The 26,421-nt window shown below is 39.9% G+C and overlaps 3 protein-coding genes across 8 annotated transcripts in view; 1 reads left to right on the forward strand and 2 right to left on the reverse strand.

The window, feature by feature from the left end:
* Positions 1-17,543, forward strand: part of OdsH (Ods-site homeobox) — a 29,539-nt gene extending 11,996 nt beyond the window's left edge. The window contains exons 3-5 of the mRNA XM_068302919.1: positions 15,235-15,524; positions 16,982-17,121; positions 17,188-17,543. Of these exons, the coding sequence (XP_068159020.1) occupies positions 15,235-15,524; positions 16,982-17,121; positions 17,188-17,461 (704 nt within the window). The 3' untranslated portion in view covers positions 17,462-17,543. The remainder of the gene's footprint in view (positions 1-15,234; positions 15,525-16,981; positions 17,122-17,187) is intronic.
* Positions 17,544-23,446: 5,903 nt separating this feature from the next.
* LOC137584281 (uncharacterized) lies at positions 23,447-23,776 on the reverse strand. The gene has a single exon (XM_068299602.1). The coding sequence runs from the start codon at positions 23,774-23,776 to the stop codon at positions 23,447-23,449; it is 330 nt and encodes a 109-aa protein (XP_068155703.1).
* A 1,891-nt stretch (positions 23,777-25,667) lies between these two features.
* raskol (Ras GTPase-activating protein raskol) overlaps positions 25,668-26,421 on the reverse strand; it is a 42,145-nt gene continuing 41,391 nt past the window's right edge. For all 6 annotated transcript variants that reach the window (XM_068283552.1, XM_068283554.1, XM_068283551.1 and 3 more), the window contains one exon: positions 25,668-26,369. In XM_068283552.1, coding sequence (XP_068139653.1) covers positions 26,111-26,369 — 259 coding nt within the window. In that variant the 3' untranslated portion in view covers positions 25,668-26,110. The remainder of the gene's footprint in view (positions 26,370-26,421) is intronic.

Below are 26,421 nucleotides of genomic sequence, written 5' to 3' on the forward strand. Positions count from 1 at the left end.
TTTCGAATAAAATGTCTTTTAAGCACATAGAACTTTGATAATTTTATATTCGACTTAATTTACACATTGGTGACCCCGATGTTTCACATTTGCTCCGAGTTAATCTACCATTTCTGGCGGCAAGTGGACTTTTAAAGGGTATAAAGAATGGGGAGAAAATAAGAACAAAAAAAATTTGCCGCCCATTCTACACTGTCTACCGTTTAGCACAAAAGATGGCGGCTCTAGATAAGCCACACCAAAAAATTGCCAAAAAAAAACCAACACAACAACAATTCGGGTACTTGACTTGTGTTTTGTTTTTTTTTTTTTTTTTGTTTAGGCCATTTACAGTTTTCAGGCAGTTAAAATTTGTATGTTTTTTTGTTGTTGTTTTGTATTTTTTTTTTTTTTAAATATCATTACAAATGACACGCCCATCAGAACGCCCATTTTGAAACACAAAACAACTTACAAATGGCCCACAAATTTTCGCCGAAATCTTGATTAAGGATACATTTTAATTTAATTTATCTATTTGTTGCCTAAGAAGTTTGCAATTAGGCATACTGAAAGGTTGCGATCAACGGGGATTAATATATAGAACAAGCCACCAACAACCAAACCCACCCACCCACTCCCAAAGTATTTCGATTGAGAATCACTGTGCTGACAAGTGTCTAAAAATCAAGGCAATTACATGGCATTACATGACCAATTCGCCGCCCTTTTTGGAAGAGGAAAAGTAACCAAAAAAAAAGAAGAGGAGGGAAGGAAAGAAGGAAAACCCAATAATATTCACTAGAGAAAAGCTAAGCGGCAAAGCCGCAAACACGTAGACTTGAGCGTTTTACCGCAAAAACCTAAAGCTAAAATACCCTTCACGCCCCCTCCACACACACACACACACACGCACACCCACTCCGCCCACACACACGCTTCGATTTTATGTTATCTCCATGGACTTAAGCCCAACAAGCGTCTGTTTTTCTCTCAAACTCTCTCTCTCTCTCTCTCTCCTGGGTGTGTGTGTGTTCAACGAAGCAACGACATGAAAATTATGTAAAACTTAAGTAAAAGATGAGCTCGTCAAGAAATTATGACACCCAAGGGACCAAAAGATGTGAGTGTGTGTACATAGCAAAGGATAAGGGGAGCTGGAAGAGGGTAGGAGGGAAGCAGTGGCGTAGTAACGGGGGGGGGTTTTGGGGATAAAACCCCCCCGAAAATTGGTTCATTTCTTATAAAATTGATTCAGCCAATTCAATATCTTTGATCCTAAAACAAGTTAACCCCCCCAAAAAATTTTCTGGCTACGCCACTGGAGGGAAGGATATAACAACAACACATATCAAATGTAAGGGAAAGGGAGACAGAGAGGAGAGTGAGAGAAAAGGTTTAGTCGAAATTTGTATATACTTTACCCTCAAGGATTACAAAACATATCCTTACCAAAACGACCCATCCACAATTCATTCGTAAGCACTTTTAATCCTCAAATTTGACTCACATACAGATGAATACTTTCGAATATGTTTTTGAAAAAAGAAACGAATACGAAATGAAAGTTATAGATTTCGATTCCAAGAATGATTCTTATGCGGTTTGAAAATCGATTTATGAATACAAATTCATCTATCTGACACTTTAAATGTCATTTATGAGTATTGATTTTTATTGTATTTGAAGAGGGAGGAGGAAGGAGGAAGGGGAGAGGACTATACTATACCAAAATCGACTGTCAAAACAAAGTGTTTCCAAAAATATGCCAAGTATCTTCATTCGTTTTCAGTTACAAGAAAGAAACTATATATGGGAAGCATTTAAGTGGCATCTACTAACCGCACACACACACACACACACACATACAGCCACACCCTCGCTTGCACAGACACACAAAAAGCCATCCGTAAACATATATGTATGTGTGTATATAGATAGAGCCAAGTATATCCCCAACATAACCCATGGCGCTTGTTTGCGCTCGTAAATGCCTCATGTGCGTTTATATTGAAACAGATTGCTTCGCTATTCCTGCTCCCTTGCCGACACTCGCTCTCCTCGGCACCGCCTCCATGGGCCACCTCCCTCACTCCTTGGTCCGCCACAATGAACCGAAATGCCTTTGCCAGTCGCTTGTTTCGTAGTTGTCCTTTGTGAAATTGTTGCGGTTTACAATTTGCTGCAAATGACACTCGTTGTGAGCCAGAAGCACTAGAGACACCGAGGGTGTAGGGCAGATCCTGGCCCCCTACAGTTCGTCTCTTGTTCGCTCTCTCTCTGGCTTGCTTTCTCTCTCTATCCATGGTCTTTATTCCTTGGCAGGGCAATGGCGGCCATATTCCCAGACTCAGACCAGCTCCAGCTACGAGTCTGACTCCGTGTGTTCAGCTCCAGCACGTGGTTGTGTCTATGGTGCGTGCGTGCGTGCGACGAGGACGAGGACGACGACGAGGACTACGACGACGATGCGCATCAACCACCAGCAGCAGCAGCAGGACGAGCAATTGCCTACCCCCGGCAACGGCAACGACAACGACAACGACAACGCCTCCCCATCGTCTCCTTCTCCGTGTCCCTTTTCTTTTGCAACACCAACAAAAACAAAAACAAAAAAAAAGGAAAGAAGGAAGAAAAAAAAAAGCCGCACGACACTTCGGGGCTAATACAATTTATACACTTGGCTTGGCGTCATTTCGGTTTGGCTCAGTGCCAGTGGACCAGGGGGCAAGTTTGGCAGGATTCTCTTGTTTATTCTCTCCGTGTCTCTTTCTCTCTCTCTCTCTATTGCTCACTGTCTCTTCCTCCCCTTCTTCAGTGCTGTTGCTTGCCTTCTCTCTCTCCCTATCTCCCTCTCTCTCTCTCTCTCTGTTGCTCTGGTCTGTATGTCTCTTAGCCTCGATTGTCAGCCAGTTTTACGGTTGGATCAATGTTTATGCCATTACACACACAAACACACACACACGAAGGCATTTATCCTTGTTACACGCCCCCGTGTTGTTGTTGTTGTTGTTGTTGTTGAGGTCGTTCCTTCCTTCCTTCCTGTATTATTTCTGTATTTTTTCCTTTGTGTGTGTGTGTGTGTGTGTGTGCCATGGCCTATGCCTTTGGACTCTCTCGCCTAAGCGCTTTCTCATCGTTGTTTAGTTCTTTCTTTTTGTTGTTGTTGCTCGTCGTTTGTAAATTGGAAAATTTCTGCCTTTTCCCTATATGTATGTGTATGTATGTATGTGGTACATATGCATTGGGGATATATGTATATATATATGTATATATACTCCCACAGCCAATATGCTACTTGGTACTCTTTGACTGGCACATGACTGGCATATTGGGCTATGTGTCTCATAAAGTTATTGGTTATTGAGAAGAGAATCAGAACGACTAAAGTCTAATATAACACGATATTCACTTTACTTTCGATTAGCCCAATTACAGGGAAATTGGCTCTTATAAACCAGGAGAAATTCCAAATCAATCCTAAGACAAGATATCTTCATTAAGCCAGTCAATTTTTCCCTCAAAGACTCCTAAAAGGACTTTAAAAACGAAAGTAGTATCCGAAATCTGTGAAACTTTTTTGCAAAATGTCCTTGACAATTTAAAGGGTATTCAAAGCGTCGAAAGAGAGTCGAGTGTTCTATACATATTTCTTTGTATTCAACGTCAAAAGTTGGAGCGTTCCGCTTGTTGGTTTACTCCGGTGTTTCTTGCCAAAAAAAAAAAACCCTCCCTCCCCCACCCAGCACCACCACCCCCGACAGGAATATATTTTGGGCCGCCATCGCCCAACGTTTTGTCGTTTGTATCTAATAAACCTTAAATGAAGGCAATATTGTGGGGTTGTTTTGGGTTAATATTGAAACGATAAAATTGAATTGAGCCATGTCTCTCTTTCTTTCTCTATGTGTGTGTGTGTGTGTGTGTGTGTGTGTGTGTGTGTGCTTGTGTCCCTGAAACTTTTTACTTTGGGTTTCGCTTTTCCTTTTGTAATGCCACTTTTAGCTGACTCTTGAAGCCATTTCCGTTTCCGTTTGCTGCTCCTTTACTCCATCTGCCCAGATATGTATATGTATGTGTGTGTGTCTTTTTAATCAACTTTTGACGGATTTTTTGTTTTTTTTTTTTTTTTTGTCGGTTTTACAGTCTGTGAACTTGTTTTGAACTGACACTGACACTGCTCGGCCTCACTGAGGTGACAGATTTATAGAAATCATGAAATCATTAAGCTAAAAGCTTTATCTATAAGCTCTACCTCTTGTTATGCTTTTCTCAATTGTAATTCTCAACTAGTTTTAGCAATGCCAAGCCCTGAGCCTGGGAACGCCAACATTCTATTTCATTTCGAAATTCCAAACAAATTTACTTAATTTCTTTGATATTGTTTTAGGTTTAAGGTATTTTAGATAGTTGGTTGTTTTTGGCCACATTTTTGTTTAATATCAAACCTTTTTATTAGCCGCTTGTGTAGTTATGGGCATATTGATTGAAAGCGTTGAATAGAAAAACTTATGAGTCTTAGTGGAAATCTTAGAAAAACCATCCTACGCATTTCGTAAGGAATATCCTTCTGAAAATGATATTGAAATCAATTATATAATAAGTAGGGTCTACTTTTAGGCGCTTATAAAGGTTTTGGGATTTTTCTCGTGTCCCTTCGATCGATTTGAATTCCGTGAATATCGTTGGGATATATTTGTGTATTCTTTTTGTGATACCTTTTGTTTTGCCAAAGAGAAGCCAAAAAATAATTTGCCGTCGGCTAATTTTGTCTGGCAGCTGTTTGTGACTTTTCCGCTTAACATGCGGTCAATGTGTCTTGTTTATGTTGTTGTTGCTGTTGTTGCCGTTGTCGTTGCTGCTGCTACTTTTTTTTATTAATTGAAAAGTTAATTAAAGGTGATAAAAATTATACATGCCACCGATTTTCGCGCTGCAGGCGTTCACCAGGCGACAGAGCATTCTCTGCAAACGAATAGCGAACAGCAATAACAACAACAAAACACGTTTCAATTACACACACACACACACACACCAACAACAACAAGTTGCCAACGTTATTTGCCTCTCATTCGCACATTTGGGTTGGCATCATTGGCATGGCCTGTTGTTCATGGTCGCCATAGTTTAAGCAGTCCAGCAGAACGGGCCAAAATGTTGCTGTTGTTGTTGTTATTGATGAAGAAGCGACGAACAAGAAGAATGAGGAGCAGATCGACGGATGGTGGAGAGACAAAGGAAAAACATAAAAAAAAGCTAAAACCAGAGCGAATGAGATGGCATTATATGTGGCCAAGTTAATTAAATCCTCATGTATTAATCACGGCACCTACATTGTGCCCCCCCGCCCATTCGGGCCCCCAACCATTCGACCCCTCCGGTCTGACAGTCTTTCTATTAATCGCCATCGCGTACAGCGAAAACGAAAACTCGTTGGATTCCCTCGTCCCCGTCCCCGTCCCCCGTCTTTACCTACTCCTCACGGTCACAATTGTCTTTAGTCTCGTGTCTCGTTCTCTGCTCCATCCTGTGGGGACTCTAAGGCTACTCTCCTGGTTCCCCCACCCCCCTCCTGGGTCTGGAGTCTTTTGGCTCAGAGTCGTCTCTCTGCGCTTGCGTGATTCTGATGGCAAATTAATTCCCTGGTAATTTGTTTTGATGTGATGTGCGACTTGAAATTGATTGAGATTGTGTTTTTGTTGTTGTTGTTGTTGGTTGGTGGTGGTGTTCGCTTGGTTTGTTGTTGTTGTTGTTGTTCATTAAAGCAGCAGCAGAAATCAATTTTTGATCCCACTCTCCATCTCTCTCTATCTCCTCCTCTCTCTTCTGTCAGAGATAGAACTTTCAATTATTAAACTATTGTTGAATTAATCGATTTTTATGATTTTATGTTTGCACAATTAATTATAAATTAAAACAAAAGCAGAAACTAATTAATTTCAAACAGTGTGAAAGAGAGAGAGAGAGAGAGAGAGAGATCCCATTATACATAATTTGATGTTGAAAGTTGAAACGAAACTTAAATCCTTTTCCTTATTTAACTACTGTGTCTAATAAGTAGTCCTTCTGCAAGGATTTTCGCATGGTGAAACAAATTAATAGATTTTGAATAATTTTTCTTTCTGAAAGTCTGAAGTTTGATTCGAAATAAACAAATTCGCCTTTCTTTGCCTTAAAGGAGCTCCATATACAAACTACATGTCCTGTGGACATTTCAAGGTCCAATTAGGTTTAGAATGTCCTTTAAGTAAGCTATTTGTTATTTTCAAATCTCACTCTTCGATTTGAATAGTTTCTAATTTTCGGACTCCTTAAGCATAGAGATCGTCATGGACTTCTTAGGGACCAATAGGCCTTTGTCCTGTGCCTGAATATAATATTTCCTTTTTGCTTGGGGCTTAAAACTAAGATATCAAAAGGTTAAGGAGCTTAAGTATGGCTTTGGGGATACCTCCATGAGGATACGCCAATGTCTCTTACTAGCAAGTTGTTTGTTTCCTCCAAAATGACAAAATTCCTCGAGCCAAGTTAGATCCTTTATGGAAGTAGACACCTATTGTTATTCCTCAAAAGAGTTTACAAATTCAAGAACAACCTTTTTTATAACTAAAAAGTTAATCACTATATTTGTGAAAGTTAATCACTAAAAGTTGATCGATGGAACTGAAAATGGTTTCAATTAACTATCAAAATGATCTTCAATAAACAAATCGCATAATTGATAGGTAATTTATTTTCGTTTTTGAAACTTTGTAACTTGGTTTCCACTTCTTTAAGCGCAGCCGCTGATCTCTCCTACCCCAATGCCATGTCTTAGATGTAGAAGAAGAAGAAGAAAAATGGCAAAGGAGGATCGCCATGCGGTCCATAATCAAATTAAGTAAATTACAAGCTCTCAAATGTGCAAGACTCGTGTTTTAGCCAGGCTAATAACTGTCGAAAACCCTCTACAAACAGGCGCAGGTATGAGTTAAGAAGCGAGGGGTGAGGAACCCCCTCCCCCCATCACTGTCCAACTTTCAGTCCGGGCCAGAGAAATAGGGGCGGGGAAAGAGATGATGATACATCAAGTAAGCGAGAATCGGTATAAAAAAAAAAAAAAAACAAAAAATCTGTAGACCGCGAACCGAGCAATTCTTAAGCACCCCCCTCTCAAGCCATTCCCTTTCACCCCCTTTCCCTAGCCCCATTCGGACAACAACTTAAGAACTCAATTTGTGTCTTCTTTTATCTCGCTCTTGCATTCCTTTCGCCTCTCTCTCGCTCTCTCTCTAACTCTCTTGTGCTGTGTTATCTGTCGTGTGCTCTTGGCTGATCTTTGCCGCGCTTCCTTTCTAAATTGATTTTGAAAACAAAATGATCGTAAATTTTGATCGTCTTTTGTTAAAATACCCCGCTTTGCCCCTCCCAAAGCACCACCACCACCCCCCACCCCGCAACTCTCTTACAGCAAGCAGAAACGAAAATTATGTAGCTTTTGCTCGACCAGATCCGCCCCTGATCAGGTTTGGGGCCTTTTATGGGCCTTGATTGAGTTGTCATATTTTATTACCGAAAATTTTAGACCAGAGTCAAAACGGGGCAACGGCAACGGCAACGGCAACCACAGCGAATTTGCCATGGCGAATTGAGATGCCAGTTGAGAAGACTCTCCAAAAGACTTTTAACACCTGTGTGTGTCGCTCTCTCTCTCTCTCTGTCTCTCTCTATCTCTCAGTGTGTGTGTGTGTGTGTATGTGTGTGATATTCAGGTGATAATATGCCCGCCATTTTCGTAATGGAAAGTAATTATTGTTTGCGGCAACGAATTACAGTAATCGTCATAAAATGTTTCCCCATGACTGCCTACAGCCAGACACCAGCAAACAGCCCTCCGTCTCTCCAACTCCAACACCCTGCGACATGGTCGTAGTCAAGGGGAGTCAAGCCAATGGGGCCCCCGTTGCGGAAGAAAATCCTTGGGTCTACGCCCTTGCTCGCTCAATGGCACCCAACAATCAGCAGCAGTAAACGGGCCACAAAACAGACAGAGACAGAGAAAGAGAAAGAGGGAGAGAGAACGATCAATGCCGCAGACGGCAGCCGTGGTATGTTGCGCCCTCCTATAATCAAGGGAAATAACATTTTCAAGCAGCGTTAAAACTAACATTAATTATGTCCGAAACGAACAAAACGATCGAGCGACCAGCCAAACCAAGGAGAACAAGAAAAGAAAGAAAGAAAGAAACAAAAAAAGGATCGAAAGAAGGAAATTCACAAATTGGGCAGATTTCGAGATAGAGAGGGAGAGAGAGAGAGAGAGAGAGAGAGAGAGAAATGTGCTACCCAGTGGCGCCTCTAGCGTATGGATTTGTAGCCACTGATAGTAGAAAGTTCTAAAAAGCAAAAAAAAAATGCATGTTCTTCCACATTGATTAGAAAAACACTTGAAGAAATTCTTAAGAATCTGCCAAGACAAAGGCCAATAAGAGGAAGAGAACGATTGAGAGTGAGCAGCTGATCATAATGATCATGATGATCATGATGATGATGATGAGCGGCGGCAAAAGCGAGAGAAATAACTAGGGAAGGCAAGGAGAACTATCAAACCAAGAAGCTAACATTGCCCCTGTCCAGAGTTACGCCCCAGACAGGTTCGGCATTTCTGGCTCTACACAGTTCTCCCAGATCCTCTCCTCTCCTCTCTCTCTGCTCCTCCTCTTCACTCGCCGAGGAGGACAGAAGAACGACGACCGACGTTAATAAGAAATTAATGTCTTGATCATTTTCGATCGTTATGTAAATCAATCAGGCAAATTATAGCTCAGGGGCTTGCCACAATAATTAGACCCTATTCGTAATAATAAGCAAAGCGACCAGCGGTGCGACAAGGATAGAGAGAGAGAGAGAGAGAGTGAGAGAGAGCCAAACATAACAGATAGAGATAGCCTGATGTAAGAAATCCCAAAGTGGTTAGAGAGAGAAGAGAGATGCTCGCTCCTTCCTTAGGCGGCGTGCAGACTTTTGCAGACGCTGACGCGCCCTCGATCTCCTCCTTGGCAAAAAAAAAAAAAACAGAAGAATGGAATGAGAAAATGTTGCCTGGCCCGGTTGCATGCAACGCCTTGATGTCTTCTTCTTCTATACTCTCTCTCTCGTTCTCTCTCTCTCTGCCCCCGAACCCGTGCGAGACGTTTCAGTCTTAACGTTTTGGGGCCGACGTCTTCATTAAAACAACAAAACATTTATGCGCCGCTTTGTTGCTGTTGTTGCTGTTGCTGTGTGTGTGCCTCGATCGCAGTAGAAAGATCATGTTGAGAGGCAACTTTTCGTCATGGCGTATAAAAGGTGGAGACCGATGGATGGACGGATGGATGGATGGATGCATGCTTGGATGGTTTGGCTTGGTGGCGGTGGTGGGAATACGGGGGCCTTACCTCTTTTGGGGTAACAAGATGCGTAAAAATTATTGATTTTCCCTGACTTGATTGTTGTTGGCTATCAAAATTTAATCATAACATGCACCACAACGATCCCCAATAGCAAAAGACTCTGCCAAAGACGATCCCTCACTTGGATGACCACAGAGATGTCGGAGGAGTCGTCGAAGGAGAGTACGAGGCTTGTTGCCAACTTAACCAACTTGAATTTTCAATTTTTCGAATCCGGCAAGAGAGCGGCAAGTAATTTGCCGCGTTGACGTGCCTGGCCTGGCAGATGAGCAATGACCCGTCTGTTGCATATTCTTCTTCCTCCGCTGATGTGTCCCCCTATTCCACAGCTCACCTCACCAGTGCTTCGGTTTAGTTTTGCTTTTGGTTTTGGTTACAACAAAAACAAAAATCTTCTTCGTGTCGATCAATTCATTTTAATGCAAACAACTCATATAAATTCATGTGCCAAGTGTGTTTGGCCAAGTCAGCCAGTCCAGTCCAGTCCAGTTCAGTTCAGTCCAGTCGGCCATTTCGACTCAGTTTCTGTTTCAAATTGCCAAGTGCAAAGAAATTCATTAAATTAAGTGCCACACATTTGTGGCCCACTGTGCGGGCCCCTTTAAACCTCTTTTTAACGTTTCTCGAGTTCACTTTGGCAGTCTGAGCCGTTCTTTTGAATTGTGGTTATTATTGCACCTGGGCTGGTAACCCAAGTCTGGCTCTGGGATCAAGATGAATGGCGGCGTCTGTGTTTACTAGGCAAATTACTACCAGAGTGTCATTATAAGAATACCCCGTCGAAAAAAAAACAGATTTTAATTCATAGACAGCAATTGGCTGAAGGGGAAATTTACTTGGCTACACACCTAAAAGTTCAACTTATTACCTATTATTTACTTAGTTAGTTGGTTTTCATTAGATTTAAGTCTAAGTATTCCTTTCGTTTCTTCAGATTCGAATGTATAGTCATGTCTCTCTATCTCTTTATCCGTTTAACAAGGATTAAAAGGACTATAAGGCTATTTTGAGTTCCTCTTACTCTTTCTTAATTTTCCAATAGTAAAATAGCCAAATTTATGTTTTCAAGAGAAATTAAGAAAAATTTCTAACAAATTTCAAGTTAATCGAGCACCCTAGCGCCCCCACCAGCCAACGGCCAAGTTCGGCCTTATGGAAAAACGTTTATATGTATAACTCGACTATTTTTTGTCCGATTTTGATCAAATTTGGTAGTTTGCTGGATATTAGTATCAAATTTAAGTGCGACAAATTTCATTGGGCAAGGTGAAAAATTCCAGGAGATAATCGAGTTTTTTAAAATTACGGGGGCGAAAAAGGGCGTGGCAAAATCTTTACACACACATAATGTGCGCATTTACTAAGCAAATATATATACCAAATATGGTGTATCTAGCTAGAATAGTTTTTGAGATTAACCCTTTTTGTAAATTGCGGGGGCGAAAAGGGGCGTGGAAAAAATTTGGAATAAACTTGATCACTTTACAAGCTACACGAGTTTATATACCAAATTTGGTGGCTCTAGCTTTTATAGTCTCCGAGATCTGCGTGCTTATACGGACAGACGGCTGACGGACACGCTTGATCAAGAATATATATGCAATATGGGGTCGGAGAATTTCAAAATGTCTAAAGGAAAACACATTAAGAGGAAAATCAAGTGGCAAATATGTTTATATCCATTCAGAGGGTATTAAAGTATATATATTCTTGATCCAGCATGAGATTATGGGTCCACATAGGCCAAGTCCTCTCTCTCTCTCATCACAGAGTTTAGAACAAGTCAAAATATTATGGCCAAAGACTACAAATATGTACTTTTTCTCAACAGATTTAGTTAGGTAACTAACATTTCCCACATTCGTTGGACAAATCTAGTTAACCATTAGGCAAACAACAACAACAAAAAAAAAGGCGTTACTCTGACATTTAGCACGCGGTATACAAACAATTTAACACACTCCAACATTCAATCTGGCAAAGACAATTCATCAATGTAACAAAACCAACAGCAAAAAAAAAAAAAAAAACAACAACTTTTGACAACCAAAAAAGAAAAAAAAAGGGGTTACAAAAACACACAGACAAGAGAGACGGCAAAAAAAAAAAAACAAGTCACAGGCTGCCACGCGCCTAGAACGTGTGTGTGTCGTTCGTTTTTTTTATCCTTTTTTTTTGTTTTGTGTTCCTATGCAGATGATCCTGTGGGGAGATGAGGGTTACATTAATTAGCAAGCCAAAATAGTTGACAGTTTTTGTTTCCTGGCTACAGATAGGAAAATATTATCCTTTTTTCTCATTAATCGTTAGCTAGGATATCCTATATATTGGCACTCCTAACTAATGTTTACTTTAAGTATCACAAGCAGAAAAATGTTTGAGGAGGAAAGGGCGGCAGCTGCACCCTTGAAGCTTTAAATTGGATCTATTTCAGGATACAATTTTACAAGTTCAATTCATAAGGAACATCTTGTTCTATTTCACTTAATCTTCATTTAAGTCCTAGCTAAGGTCCTGGTTTCTTTTAAAGGTTTTTTTTTAACATTTAATTTGAGCATTACTTAACTGAAGAATCGAAGAGACAAAGAAGACTAAGAACATGAAATGATATCAAGAGTTAGAATAGAGAGAGAGATTAGAGAATCCCCAAAGGACAATTTTGACTGTTTGACCTGTGTTTCTTCTCTTTTCATTGGAAAATTTTTATGTAGATTTGCCTTTGGCTAACCATTTCTCTTCTCTGGATGTTGATCAATTGACTTTAACTGACTTTAGCACAAATAAGTTAAGAGTCATGAGCTAACCAATTGGTATAAGAGTATCTGCACCCCTTCGAAAAATACGTTAACTAAAATATCTGAAAACCAACTTTATGTAAGGACAATGAACGATTCTTTTTATCTTTTTTGTTTTTTTTGTATTTTTGTTTAATTTGTATAATTTTTTGTTGGCACTCGTTTGGCATTAACATCAACATAAAAAAAAGAGAGAGAGGGAGAGAGAAAGGTAGGAAAAAAACGTCAGGCAAATCAAATCATGTGACAAGCTTCTAATGAACCTCAGAAAGTTAGTTGGCTGGCAACCAAAATGCACAATATCCACCGACATTTGTGTGGCCTATAAATGCTAATGAGGGACTGCTGACACCCCGACGTTTTTTTTTTGTTGTTTCCCGAGGTAAACGTTTTTTTTGTTTTTCGGGTTTTTTTATAGATTTTTACGGGCGTTTTTTGTGGGTCGTTTGGGTCAAAGAGATTTCTGTTTTGCTTTTTGCTAGATGATGACATGATGGCCCGCAATGTAAACGGGTAGTTTTTGTTTGTAGTTTTCGTGAGCGGAGACTGTGAGACGACTTGTCCTTGTCCCTGTTAATGCTCTTCCCGTTCCTGTCCCAAAGGGGCCTCGAAATTTTAGTCTCTCTCTCTCTCTCTCTGTGTGTGTGTGTGTGTGTGCATTTTGTTCCACTTGAGTTTGTTTGTTTAACGACCTTTGAAATTAGGCAAAACTAAGGGGCAATGGCTGGGCGGGAATTCGATCGCATCCCAAAAACTCCAACAACAACAACAACAACAGCAACAAAGGGGGTTGCTTCAATGTGATAGAGAGGAGGAGGAAGATAGACAATGACACTAGGCGAGACACAAAAAATTTATACAGTTTAAATGCAAATTTTGTGTATCAAGGCCTCTTTTTTTTTTTGGCCTAATTAAAATTATGCCCTAATGCGTAACACAAAGGCAGAAGTAGAGGAAGAGAGAGAGGGTGAGGAAGAGGAAGAGGTATGGAAAGTGAAAGCATTTCATAATTGGCCATTTTTGTGATGAGAAAAGTTTAGCCAAGAATAAGAACTTCCTCCTAGTTCAAAGTTAGGATCATCTGGCGCTCCGTCTTTCCGATTCAAAAGTTTCCTGTCCCATATTTAACTATCGATTCCAGTTCGAATCTTCTTTCTGCCAGCAGTTACCCATTTAAATTTGCAGTTTTCAATCTATGACCAAATTAGAGAAGCAACAAACCCCAAATAGAAACTATGCCACAACAACAAATACAACATAACACACACACACACACACACACACAACAAGACAAAAAGTCAGAGAGGAGACAGAGTCAACAGAAAACCATAATTCAGATAATTTTATTTATAACACCCTTGAGGAATTATATTTTATTTACTCTTTCAAGTGTGATGATGAGGCCACTGAGCCCCGGAACGCACTGCAGAGACACATACAGAGAGAAAGAGAGAGTGAGTGAGAGAGGGAGACTGGGAGTGGGTCAGAAAAAGAACCTGTCTCCCGTTGGACACCCTCTAAATGTAACACAACAAAAAAAACAGGGTATATTGCTGAAAAGTAGAAACCTTTTTTACTACGAATATATTCAATCATCCCACCAAGCACTAGTAGAATAGACTCATTCATTCAAGTATACTCATACCAACAAACACTCGAATGCATTCGTTTAGGCCATCCTATGATCCTTAAAGCCTCCGTTGGACGATTTTCGAATGATTCAGTCAAAGGGTTAAAGGATGATTAAGTACTGAAAGCCCTCCGAGTATAGAGAGAGAGAGAAAGATAGAGAGAAATTTAATAGTTTATACTTCTAGTACTCAGTCATTCGTTTAACTCACAGGGTATCTGCTAAGTCGTTTCTATTATCGTCAACAACAACAACAACAACAATCGAATGCCGTGTAAATTGAGGGTAGTTGCAAGTGGTTTTCTCCTTCAATTTTCTAGCAGATGTGTTTATAAATTGTGAAAATCTGTGTGCATTTCCATCAGGCACATATGAAAATCACGTAGCAAAAGTCACGGGGATGGGCTTCGTCAAGGAGAAGCGCACAGAAGTTGGTGTCTCGGGGTGGTGTAAGCGACATATCGTTATCTTAACTTTATTGTCATTATAACGAGAGAGAGAGAGAGAGAGAGTGGGGGGCGGGGGAAAGAAGGGAGAGAATGAGGAGGACTGATGCGCATTTTATGGCACCACCCGCTGTCTTGTTGATGTCTTGTGGTTAACCCACCCACCCAAGCCCTTTTCCTCTCATTTCGTTCCCATTCTCTCACCTCCTCCTCCTCCTTCTCATATAATTTGTAACTAAAAAGTTACTCATTGTCAGTACGAAATTCTGCAATTAAATTTCACTTAAAAACTGCAAACTAACTAAAATGCAACCACAATAAGGGAGAATGGTGAAGGGAAGGGGTAGCAAAGGAAGGAGGTACGTTGAAAGATCAACGATTCCTTTATTCCATTTAAGCGTATGGCTAATTTACTTCCGTTTTAAACATAGAACGCCCCTCGTTTGGCGCCCCCCCCAAACTCCCCCACCATTCAATCCTGGCAGTCCGCTTAGACAACACCCACCACTTCCTAATTGTGAAAACCAATTTGCACTGCTATAAATTAGAAAGACAAACGACGACTAGGACTACGGCCCCGTCTACGTCTACGTCTCAGTCTCCGATTTCCCTTTTCGCACAGCTTTTAGGGGCGTATCCTATGACTATCTATGTGTGTGTGTGTGTGTGTGGTTGTGGGTGTGTGTCGGTTGCGGTTTTGCATGCATATCTTGGAAATTTGCATAAATAGACTTTAATTGTTTGCAATTATAATGCTAACCAACTAGGGGGAGGCCAAAACCAAAGCCCAAAAAGCCCGAAACCCAAGCCAAACTCTTCCTCCCTTCCCAATTTTTTCTTGTTTTTCCTGTAGGCCAGTTAATTATGCCTGTTGTAGTTGTTTGGTTCGTACTCGCATTCATTTCCTGTTTTGGCCGCTATCAGAATTGTTTGTTTTGTATTTTGTTTGGCAGATTCCTCCACATCGACCAATACCACCATTAACACCAATATGACAACCAGCACAACCCACTATGAGGATGATGAGGATGCTGATGCCGCCGATGATGTGGCTGGCAATAATGAGACTGATCGAAAGGAGAATAAGAAAAGAAACAAGGATCAACGTCGCAGATGCCGCACAAATTTCAATTCATGGCAATTGGAACAATTGGAATTATCCTTTCATCATAACCATTATCCTGATATGTATGTGCGAGAGGCATTGGCCATGCGTCTTGATTTAAGGGAAGGTCGCATAGCGGTAAGTTTTTCTCATTTTCATTCTCATTTTCATAAGGTGTCCATGCATCTCTTTAGCTAAATCCCCCCACCCCCTGCCCACCCCCACCCATCCATTACTTACTCGTGTCGTTTGCGTGCCAAATTGGGCATGGGTAAAACAATTTGATGGCAACTGCAACTCAATTACTCAATAAAACCAATTACCTGACTATTTTTATTCATTATAATTCATTTTCATTTCATTTCCAATTGCGTTTCGTGTCGCTTGTTGTTGTAATGATTTCAATTGCATATGACAATTATGAATAGTTAAGCAACGACCAGGCACATACCCTGCACAATAGTTTCCCTGCCTTTTGATGGGGTTTTGCCTAAACATCAGAGAAACAAATTTTCAACAATTTAACTAACCTTTCAGGACTTTGAAGTGCCTCAAGACTCTATTTTTGATCTTTTCCAGATGAATATACCCCAAAAAAAATGAGAAATGCAAATGCAACAAAGGCAAAATGTAAACCCAAACAGAACCCTTTGTGTTTTCTTCTTTTTTGGCTGACTTTGCATGTCAGGCGTGTGATTATCATTGTAGTCTCCGTCTCCGACTGGGACATTCCGGTCTATGGCAATGGCTATGACTACGTCTACGGCTACGCTTTGTCTGAAATTGTTTCTTGACATGACATATCAATTTGTCAATGCAAGCAGACAGACAGACAGACAGACAGAGAGAGATAGAGACAGTCAGTCCATCTATGCTTTAGTCAGGTGGCTCAGTTGGGCTTTAGGCCTTGTTAAATTTAAGAAGAAGAGGAAGAAGAAGGGCCAATCGACGACGCAGTTACCCAGTTGTCGTGTTCGTTGCATTGAACCTGCTCAAAAACAATTTGTTGCACATTAAAAAAAAAAAACTCATAGAGAAAAAAATGCACAATGCACATGCAAATGACTTCAAATTGACACACACACACACACACACAAGACCCTCTATCTCTTTCTCCCTCCCTCCCTTGGGCTGTGTCATGGCTTGACTGTCACCGCCATGCGACATATGCCCCACCTTCACCGCAAAAGTCGTTGCGCTTGAGTCGTTTGGTAAACTGCTTCTCAATTAGTGACGCCATTTTGTTTTCTCTCTCTCGCTCTCTCTCTCTTATCACTCCCACAACAACAGCACAACAATGACATTAGAAACATATAGAAAACTTAAATCAATCTTAAATTTGAAAAAATATTAGATTCAGATACCTTAGAAATCAACAAAATGGCCGATTCTAAAAAATATGAATTAAACTTGTGTTAATTAACATAGAGTTCTTAAATTTAATACAACCAATAATGTAAATATTAACTATTGATACACAAAATTTCTTAAGAATCGGCTAGGAAATAGACGAGTTATACAGAGTTTTTGTTTTTGTCCAGGGGGCTCTCGTGCTATATTCTTGTAGACATTGACTATATTTTGCTTGCTTGCAGGTTTGGTTTCAAAATCGCCGTGCCAAATGGCGCAAGAAGGAGCACACAAAAAAGGGTCCTGGTCGGCCAGCACACAATGCCCAGCTGCGGACTTGCAGTGGAGCGCCCATTCCACCCGTTGAGCTGCAAGCACGAGAACGGTAAGTAGGCTCCTAGTCAAAGGAATCTATATCTTTGTATATCCTCATTTCTGTTTTCGAACCTAGAGCTCAGCGCAGTAAACGTTTGAACAAGGCAGTCGAGCGACAGGCTCGAAAATTACGTTTAAAAGGCATCAAAGTGAACATGGCCCAATTGAAGACTGACTATTTGGCCGCACATAGTCAAGAATACGCGGAGGATGAGCAAGAGGAAGTGATTGTCGATGTGGTGGGCACTACGGAGAGTGTAGAAAGGGAAACTAAGGTGGCGGCTCCACCACGTCCCACAAAATCTCATTATAAGTCCTCGTTCAGCATTGAATCGCTGCTGGGCACATAACACAGAGCTGAAACAATTTCGATTTGTATGACAATTTCGATAGATATCATTTGAATAGATCAAAGAGCACAAGAGATGCAAATGCAAGGGAAAATTTGTTTTGTTTTGGGCGGGTCTTTGGCCATTTGGAATTCCTTTTTAATTGCAGCAGCCATGTAGTGGGCCGCCTCTGGCCTCTTCACTCACTCACAGCAAGGGAAAATAAGAAGGCGGATAGGAAGACGCACTGCATCATCCATCAAGTTCACACGCATCACACACGCAAATGCAGAGGGCATCGTCGATACTGAGAAATGTTGAAGCTTTCTCTCGAGCATGAAAACGGAAACCGGTTCAATCAAGGCCATAAGCGATATGCATGAATCCTTTAAGCCAATTCAAAGTATTTGGCATATATAATTCTATCTAATCTATTGAAATAAGTTATATGTACAATATATACATATGATTCTTGATCTCTTCTTAATTAAGAGATCCTGTCTACGCCCATGCAAATATACAAAACAAGCAACAAACATTCCGTTGAACGCATCATCAGGCCGTAAGGCAATTTTGGCCAAAACTGAGAACAGAGGCTGACTTCAGACCTGGCCTGAGGGGGGAGAGGGGAAGGGTTGAAGGAGAAACAGAAACCAAATGAAGAGGACTGCAACTGCAACTGCAACACGGACTCAAACAAATGTAATACACACATCAGGCAAATAAATTAGAAGGCAACTCCTTCGGCAGAAGCGTCAGGCATGCCGCGCCCACCCGTTTTTTTTCCTCTTCTTCTGCTTCTTTCGGGTCATCACTGTGTTTCTCCAGGGTCCCAAGACCTGCATAGCGAGAGAAAGAGAGAGAGAGAGAGAGAGAGTGGAACAGGGTCCCTAAGCGAGCTGGAGAGTAAGTAATGCAGACAATCCGTCATGCAGGTGTGAATGATTCATTAATTTCTCGCCTTCATACGAATTTTCAGTTAACATGCAAGCGGAACCGAAACGAGCCGCAAAAAAAAACAACAACAAGTAAAATGTTACGCACTCTACAGGGCCAAGAATCTCACAATACGTTTTCTGTGTTCCAATCGACAAGTTCTTTACCCTTACCAGACGACATGTGAATACCTAGTGAATATATAATGAATAGACCATCTTTCTTATTGGTTTTTTCAAATACTCATCTACCAACAAAGTCTAAAACAAAGTCCAAGAAACTTTCATAACTGTTAAAATGATTCAAGGAATCATTTTAGTGAAGCGATTTCAAACTGTTTCCATTTCACCAGATTATACAAATCCAAATCAAACCGGCTTGAGGTCAATCTTCCTTCAAAAATTTAGACTTTGGCATTGCAATTCCCAACTAGTTTAAGCTATTAGAAGACACGCTACTCAGGTTTGACTGCAACTGGCTTAAAGAGCTATTAAATGAATATGCTCTTTCAACATTTTTGGCTTTAAAAGGGTATGCAAAAGGATGCAAAGGTTGGGTCTTGGAAGTTGGACTTATGCCTGGCAGCTTTAAATCCAACTTCAACTCGAAGCTAAACGTCTTCATTACGCACGGCATACGTTTCCGTCCCCACCTCCCCGTCTCCACTCTTTCTCTTTCTCTCTGTCAGTTGGCAATTTCGTTTTGCATTTTCCATTCCTTGGCATTTCCTTTGTATGCTCTTGTCTGCTCTCTTCTGTCCTTGCCCACCAACCAGCGGGTGGGCCTTCTCCTTGCCACTTTCCTCTCTCGCAGCTGGATGAGAGTTGTTAATTAGCTGATGAGGTATTTACACAAAAGGTTTCTGTTTCTGTTTCTGTTTCTTTTCATGCTCTTTGTTATCTATTTTGTATCTCGAAATGTATCAATTAGTTGGAAAAGGCAAAGAAATGAACTCAAAATCTGCAAAAGTCATTTGCATTCAATTTCATCTTTGGCACACACTTCACAATAATGCAGGAGCGGAATGCAGCCAAATGGTGGGTCAACCATCAAACGAATGTGACCTCCAATCCTCTCCTGGCTAAGTTGAATCCAAACTTTGGGTAATAAAATAAGCTGAATGATCTTTTATGTTGGCCTCCTAATTCAGGCAAGAGAGGGAGACGCGGTGAGGCTGTGTGGGTGAGTGTCTGTGTGTGTGGTGTGTGTGGAAGGCGGCTTAATACAACAACAATTCATATTTTTTATTACACCTGAAACTTTTTTTCGTTTTGTTTTTGCCAAGGCAAAAGCTAGGAGAGAGGCAAAGAGGGAGACAAGAGCAGAAAGGAACCGAAATGAAGGCGTTAACCAACTTTAATACATTTATTTGGGCCACAAAAACAAAAACCCAAAAGTCACAGTGTGTGAGAGAGAGGGGGAGGGAGTGTAAGAGTGAGAGAGAATGCGCTTGAGAAGTTTGCCATATCTGTCCAAAGTAATAATTATGTTTCACGTTGTTATCCTAATTTACGTGCCCCAAGAAGAGGAGCAGCAGCGGCAACGGCAGCTCTGGAACAACTTTTGGCCTGTCTGTTAAGGCCGCAGGCGCAGGCTATGGAGGAGCAGCCAGAGTCCGAGGCCAAGTCAGTCCCAGGGACTAGTCCCAGTGCAGGCTCATCATCATCCTCGTCGTCGTCATCGTGGCATTTCACTGGAAAAAAATATTAAAAATAAAAGAGACGAAACAAAACAACAACAACAAAAACACAAAGCGAGATACTGAAAATTGATTTCTCACCTTCGTGCACGTTATGACTGAGAAGGATGGAGGATGGGGTCTCCCGTACTACATCTGCTCTCTATGCCTTCTTCTTTTTTTCATGCTTTATATTTAATTAATATACACACACACACAGACACACACACACACACTCACTCTGTTGGTCGTGATTTGCACACAACAACAACAACAACAAATCAGAGAAATATAAAATGAGGAATGTAAAAGAACATTTCAATAAACTGACCATGAGGAAACTCAGCTAGACAGCCTGGCTACAAGAGCTCTCCTCTGCACTCTCCTCTCCTCTGCAATCGTTCCATGCGTTCTCTTGCCATCTTCTCGTAAACAACAACAAAATATTTATCTGTAAATTTATTGCATCATCGAAGGAAAAACTATGGAAAAACTTTTCAATTCCCCTCGAAATAAACTTCTGCATTGTGGAGCTGACTGACTGAGAGGCTGGCGGCGCACACACTCCACTTCATCATTCGGGTTAATAAGCCGCCTTTGCCACCACCTGTTGGCCAGTTTCGGTTTGGATTGGGGTTGGGGTTGGGGTTTGGGTTAAATTTATTTGTCATTTCTCTTATGCCATTTGTCGTGGCTTTTAATTTGGTTTTTTGAAACCGGGGAAATGGAATTGGAAAAAGAGAACAAAAACAACACGTTTGGTCTAAGCCTAACTAGCTTTAGTATCCCCTCCTCCTCCAAAGATTAGATTTATGTAGATGTAGTGCCCATTGGATACACTTTCCCATAAAGTCAAAGGTCAAGAGAATTGCATTTAATAAAATAGATTCGGCAAATACTGACATTTCAGATTTTATAAACTGAAGCAAATTCGAATTACTAGTACTTGAAATTACACAATCAATCTGTTCTAACGGTTCACAAGGGACTTGAACAATCAAAAGTTATTACCAAGCTAATCTCTTTAACTAGTCTAACTAGTGTTTGAGAGGTTATTCACTATAATTTAGGTCTGTACAATTGAAAAACAAAATGATAGGCATTGAATCATATCTAATTTTTGTCGGATTTTTATAAAACATATACCATTTGACGGGAAATCCAATTTACTTTCTTACTTAGATTAAGACAAAAGTACTTTACCTTAAATTGGTATCGTAGAACGGCGTCAAACCAAACGACCTCAAGATTTTCATATAAAAACCCAAAACTTCGATTGGCCGCAAAACAAATACTGGGGCTAAATTAAACACTTTTGGCATGCAGTTTATCTTAGATTACCTAGTTCTACAACTTCTTTAAAGAATTCACATGTCTAAATATAATATTGAAGATTTTGGCGAGACTGGGCTAAACTATTGACCGATTATTGGGTGGGAGCTTTTTGTCATCATCTAAATACAAATAACCAACAAATAACTGAAAAAATTACTTCATTAAATTTCTTGGGAGACGAGAAAATCATATTCAAAGTCAAAAAATAAAGCAAGGGGCTAACCTACTGACCACCACTGTATATATGTATATACATCTAAGATCCATCCCAGAATTATACATATATAGAGTTTGAAAGAGCGACAAACCCACTCTGTTGGTTCTAAAACACTTGTATTTGCATTTTTGTTTGTAATCCTTGCCCTTTAGAAGGACAATAAAGCTGTTTGCAGCTTATCGAGACGTTTTTTATATTTAAATGTTTGAAAAATTAAAAAAAAACATCACCCAGATTGAAAATTATATATTTAGACTCCTTATAAATGAAGTCCTTTTGCTGTTCCTTTACACTCCTTATAAATTGGAGTCCTTTTGCTGAGAGAGTTAGAGTATTCGCTGGGCGTTTTCCGACTTACTACTTATGTCTATGCCCCTCCATAAACTCCACACTTTCTCCTCTCCCCTTCATCGACAAAGTGTCATGAGTCGAGATGGCTTGACATTTTTGTTGTTGTTGCCTTTTATTCTTTCTTTCTTTCAGCCTTTCTTTGGTTTGTCGTTGTTGTTTTTAGCTGTCTTTCTTTATAATTTGTTAAATGTGTGCATATAAAAATTTGTATGATATGATTTTTATGGACTTCAAATCGATTTTTTTACGATCATTGCTGGGCATTTTATGTGGCTCGAACTGGACCGGACAGCATGACAACGTCCGCAGCTACTTTATGGTGACATTTCAACCGGTCAACGGGTGGTACACACACACACACACACATCCAAGAGGCATTTTGTATTTCAAATATAATTATGCAATTAATACTCATATTTTTGTAGGTGTTAAAGTAGACAACATATTTTTCAAGTTAACCCGTTAGGTAAATTATGTTTGCTTATCAATCGAATATGATGAAGATGAAGGCGTTGGCAATGAAGGATGCAGAAAGGAGCAAGCAGCAGGGCGGAAGGGCGTAAGGGAGGACTTCATGGACATCATATGCGCCATATGGCTATGACTGGCCCAAGCAAACCCAATCCAATATCCGGCCACCTGTTGCTTTGCCTCTTCTGTTTTTTTTTTTTTTTTTGTTCTATGGGGCCCCAGCGCTCTTTTGATACCCTCTAAGCAAAGTTTAGCAAAAGTTCCCGACGAATTGGAAAGAGGTTTGCAAATTGTAAATGAAAATATTGTATAAACATTTCGATTGAGAACTTTTGAAAATACAATTCAATTCCATTTCGATTGCTTTCAATTTTCTAACTATTTCAGGATTTAGGAGCTATTTCCGATATGAGGATATTGGAAAAACGAGAACCCAAGAGGAAAATTCGGATATTATTTTCTGTTTCCCATATAAAAGTTTATGGATTTCATAGATTTCTTGTTAGATATCGAATCCCAAACAATTTAAGAGTAAGAGTCATGGCCGTATCCAAGGGGTTAAAAGGGAATCTTCAAAGTAGTCAAGCAGATTCGATGAATCCTTGAATTAAAGAAATGGTCTTAAAAAGTCCTTTAAACGTTTCCATTCTTATAGGGTATTCCATGTGTCGTCTTTTCCTACAAAAATTGCACAAATTTTTAATATAATTTTTTTTTTTTTTGTTGTGCCCATTTTTATATATATGTACATATATTTTGTTGTTTGCTTCTTGGCAAAGTTAAATTATTTCGTGCAGGGCTCAACAGCTGGCCTCCTCCTCAGCGAATTCCCACACCAAAAGACTCTTGAGAGGATACACACACAGAGAGAGAGAGAGAGAAAGAAAGAAGAAAATTATATCTTTCATTTATCATACATTTATTAACAATTAAATTTTAAATTAAAATTAAACTTAGATTAAAGAAATATTTACAAAAAAATGCATTGTTGTTGTTGTTGTTATTGTTGCTGTTGTTTTCAGTCAGTCAAATCCTTTGATACAGCATTGCTGCTGATCTCGTTCGTTTTTGGTGTGCCGCTCAATCGATGATAGGAGCAAGCAATGCGGCAACCGTGAGTACAGAAGACAGGATCCGAGCACATGGATATGGCCAGGCTGGTCGATTCGGCCAATGCCAGAACACGGCAATAATCATGGCACATAAAGCAATCCGGCCAAGTGCGACAGAGAGTGGTGTCCACGGCGGTCTGGCGATAGCAAAGCTGCCGGCACTCGGCAATTCTCAACTGAAGCGGATGGTATTGATGGCGTTTGGGGATGGCGGCGCCCAGCGCATTGCCAGTCATGATCGCCAGACACGCCAGACAGATCCAAGACAGAGCAGACAGATTTCTTGGCATGGTGTTTGATTTTACTTTGGCTCTCTTACGATTTTCCTTTTTCGTTTTGTGTGTCTGTGTGTTGTTACTCGCTTGACGTTTTGTTGGCTTCTAATTGTCCTTGCTACTTGGACACTACCTTATATATCCGCCTATGCTCTCATTCATCCCATTCATCAATGGTATGGAAAGTCCCATCTACCTAAACTAACTAACTGAAGCTGAGATCCATTGAGGAAATCTACCTGGACTACTACCTGGTAATTGACAAACACGTGCGAAAGGGTTCATCTCGCTCTCTGTCTCTGTCCCTGTCGGTGGTTTCATGAATGGCTCACAGCAATGGAAATCCCCTGGAATTTCCCTTCATTGTGAATTGAACGAAGCAACACACAAAAAAGGGATTATTACCTACATATGTATATGTACCTAGCAAATATGATTATTGTATTTTGGTGACAGTTTTTATTATTGCGTAATGCCTTTTTAGCGGATTTAAGTGTCCTACCTGAATAATCCCTGGCGCCAAGGATTACCTAATTCATTTAGACACACTCAAGATGTTCCTTAAACTCAAATAATTGAAAACTGTTGGAAACTTAAGAAATAGACGAAAAAACCTAGAAACCCAGTCTTCAAAGACATATGCTATTCGTTTCTAATTGATATAAAATAGTGAAGGATATTCAAGTGAGAATTTGAGAGTTAGTTTCTGTTCCACGATGATTTATGTATCTCTTAAACTGGTGAAATGTCTTTAATGAAGATGCATTTTAGTTGTCTAAAATGACAAATTTTATCTTCAAAGTCAACACCCAGATCCAACCCATGGATATAATCACATAGGAGAGCTTATTAGTTGTATGAGTGAAGCGTTTTCAGAGTTTGAGGAGACAATTTACCTCAGAAAATGGTAGAAAATGTTTAAAATCCGATTTTCCAAACCAAAAATGATAGATTTTCCGTTAAAATTAAGACGTACGTATTGTAGATCCTTTTTAGAGTTGTATCCTAACGTCAAGTCTAGTTATAACCTTATCGCCATTCAATTTACCGTTAGCAGGGTGTTATATGTACATACTTAAGTACTATGTGGGGGATATTCATACATTTTTGAAACTTATGCAAATAAGTTAGATATGTACATACATACATATGTACATATGTATGTATACATATGCATACATAAACATCTCTTTATTAACCCATAATAAAACATCAAAAACGACACTTACCTTGCCAATTTGTTTCAAATTTGCACTCTTTTTTTCTTAGCTCTTTCCTTTACCTTTTTTTATTTCACACACACACAAAAAAAAATCAAACAAAACGCAACTCGATCACTTTTGCACCCACACACAACACACATACAAAGATACAAGCTTAAGCATTTCACTTTTTTCTCTTTTACTCTCCTTCTCCTGGCCATGCAAAGTTTTCAGATTTTTTTCCTTTATTATTTTAAACACAAAACAAAGAAATCCAAGAAACACCAAACCGATTTTGAATGCGAATATAATATAAATTAAATGGATCCGATTTTTTACTCAAAAAAGAAAGAATAATTATTATTTAATTAACAGCAAAAAACAAACAAACCGATCAATTAACTTTGTCATTTCTTTTTGGACCTGCTCGCTGGCGCCCTCAATGTTTGCAGTTTGGTTTACCCATTTTCAACACCGTTTTTAACACTGGTGTTGGTTAATGTCAAATTGAATCAGCGATGGCATCACTTTAAGTCAAGTTTCAAACCAAGGACAAGACGTTACAATTTCAAATTGAATTTCTATTTTTATGGCGTCCACACGAAACCAAAAAGAAAAAAGTAAGGAAACATTTAATCAAACGTTACAAATAATTTTGTCTAACTTTGGTTTTTTTATTTCATTATAACTTAACTTGGTTTTTTTTGTTTCATGCTCTCACGACGAGGGGAAGGATAGATCCTCGTTTTTTTTGCTTCCCCATGCAGTTTTGTTGTGGTTTTCTTCTTTTTTTAAACATAGATTGAGAAATTATTTATAATATTTATGTATGTGTATGTGTGTTGTGGGGAGAGGTGTGTGTGTGTGTGTGTGGGTGTATACATATATGTATAGATATATATATGTATATATATATTAAACAAGTAGTATATAATTTATATAGCATACAAAAAAAAAGAGCTAAAAAAATAAACAAAAATTATCCTTAAGACATAAACACGTCGACGTCCAAGCATTTAAGCTTCTTCTCCTGCTTCTTCTTATCCAAATCATATTCTTCTCGTACTGCTCCTCCTTCTTCTCCTGTTTTTGCTCACTGTGGCTTCTGATTCTTTGGTGGTGCTGGGTGCTGCTGCTGTTGTTGTTGTTGCTGTTGTTGTTGCTGCTGCTGCTGTTGTTGTTGGGTCTCGTAACGCTGACGCAGGGCGGTAAGAGCACTCAATAGTCGACTATTGGCCGCATCCAAAGCAGCTATCTGTTGTCCTTGCTCCTCAATCACACGCTGCTTGTGCGACAAGGCCAAGGACATTTTCAGCTGCTCACGTCGCAGTTCCTCCTCCATGGTGATGAGTCTAGGGGGAAGAGACAGACATTGAGCTGTTGGTGATTGCAAAAGTATTGAGA

Source organism: Drosophila tropicalis, unplaced genomic scaffold (assembly GCF_018151085.1).
Source record: "Drosophila tropicalis isolate 14030-0801.00 unplaced genomic scaffold, ASM1815108v1 contig_158, whole genome shotgun sequence".
NCBI classification, from domain to species: domain Eukaryota; kingdom Metazoa; phylum Arthropoda; class Insecta; order Diptera; family Drosophilidae; genus Drosophila; species Drosophila tropicalis.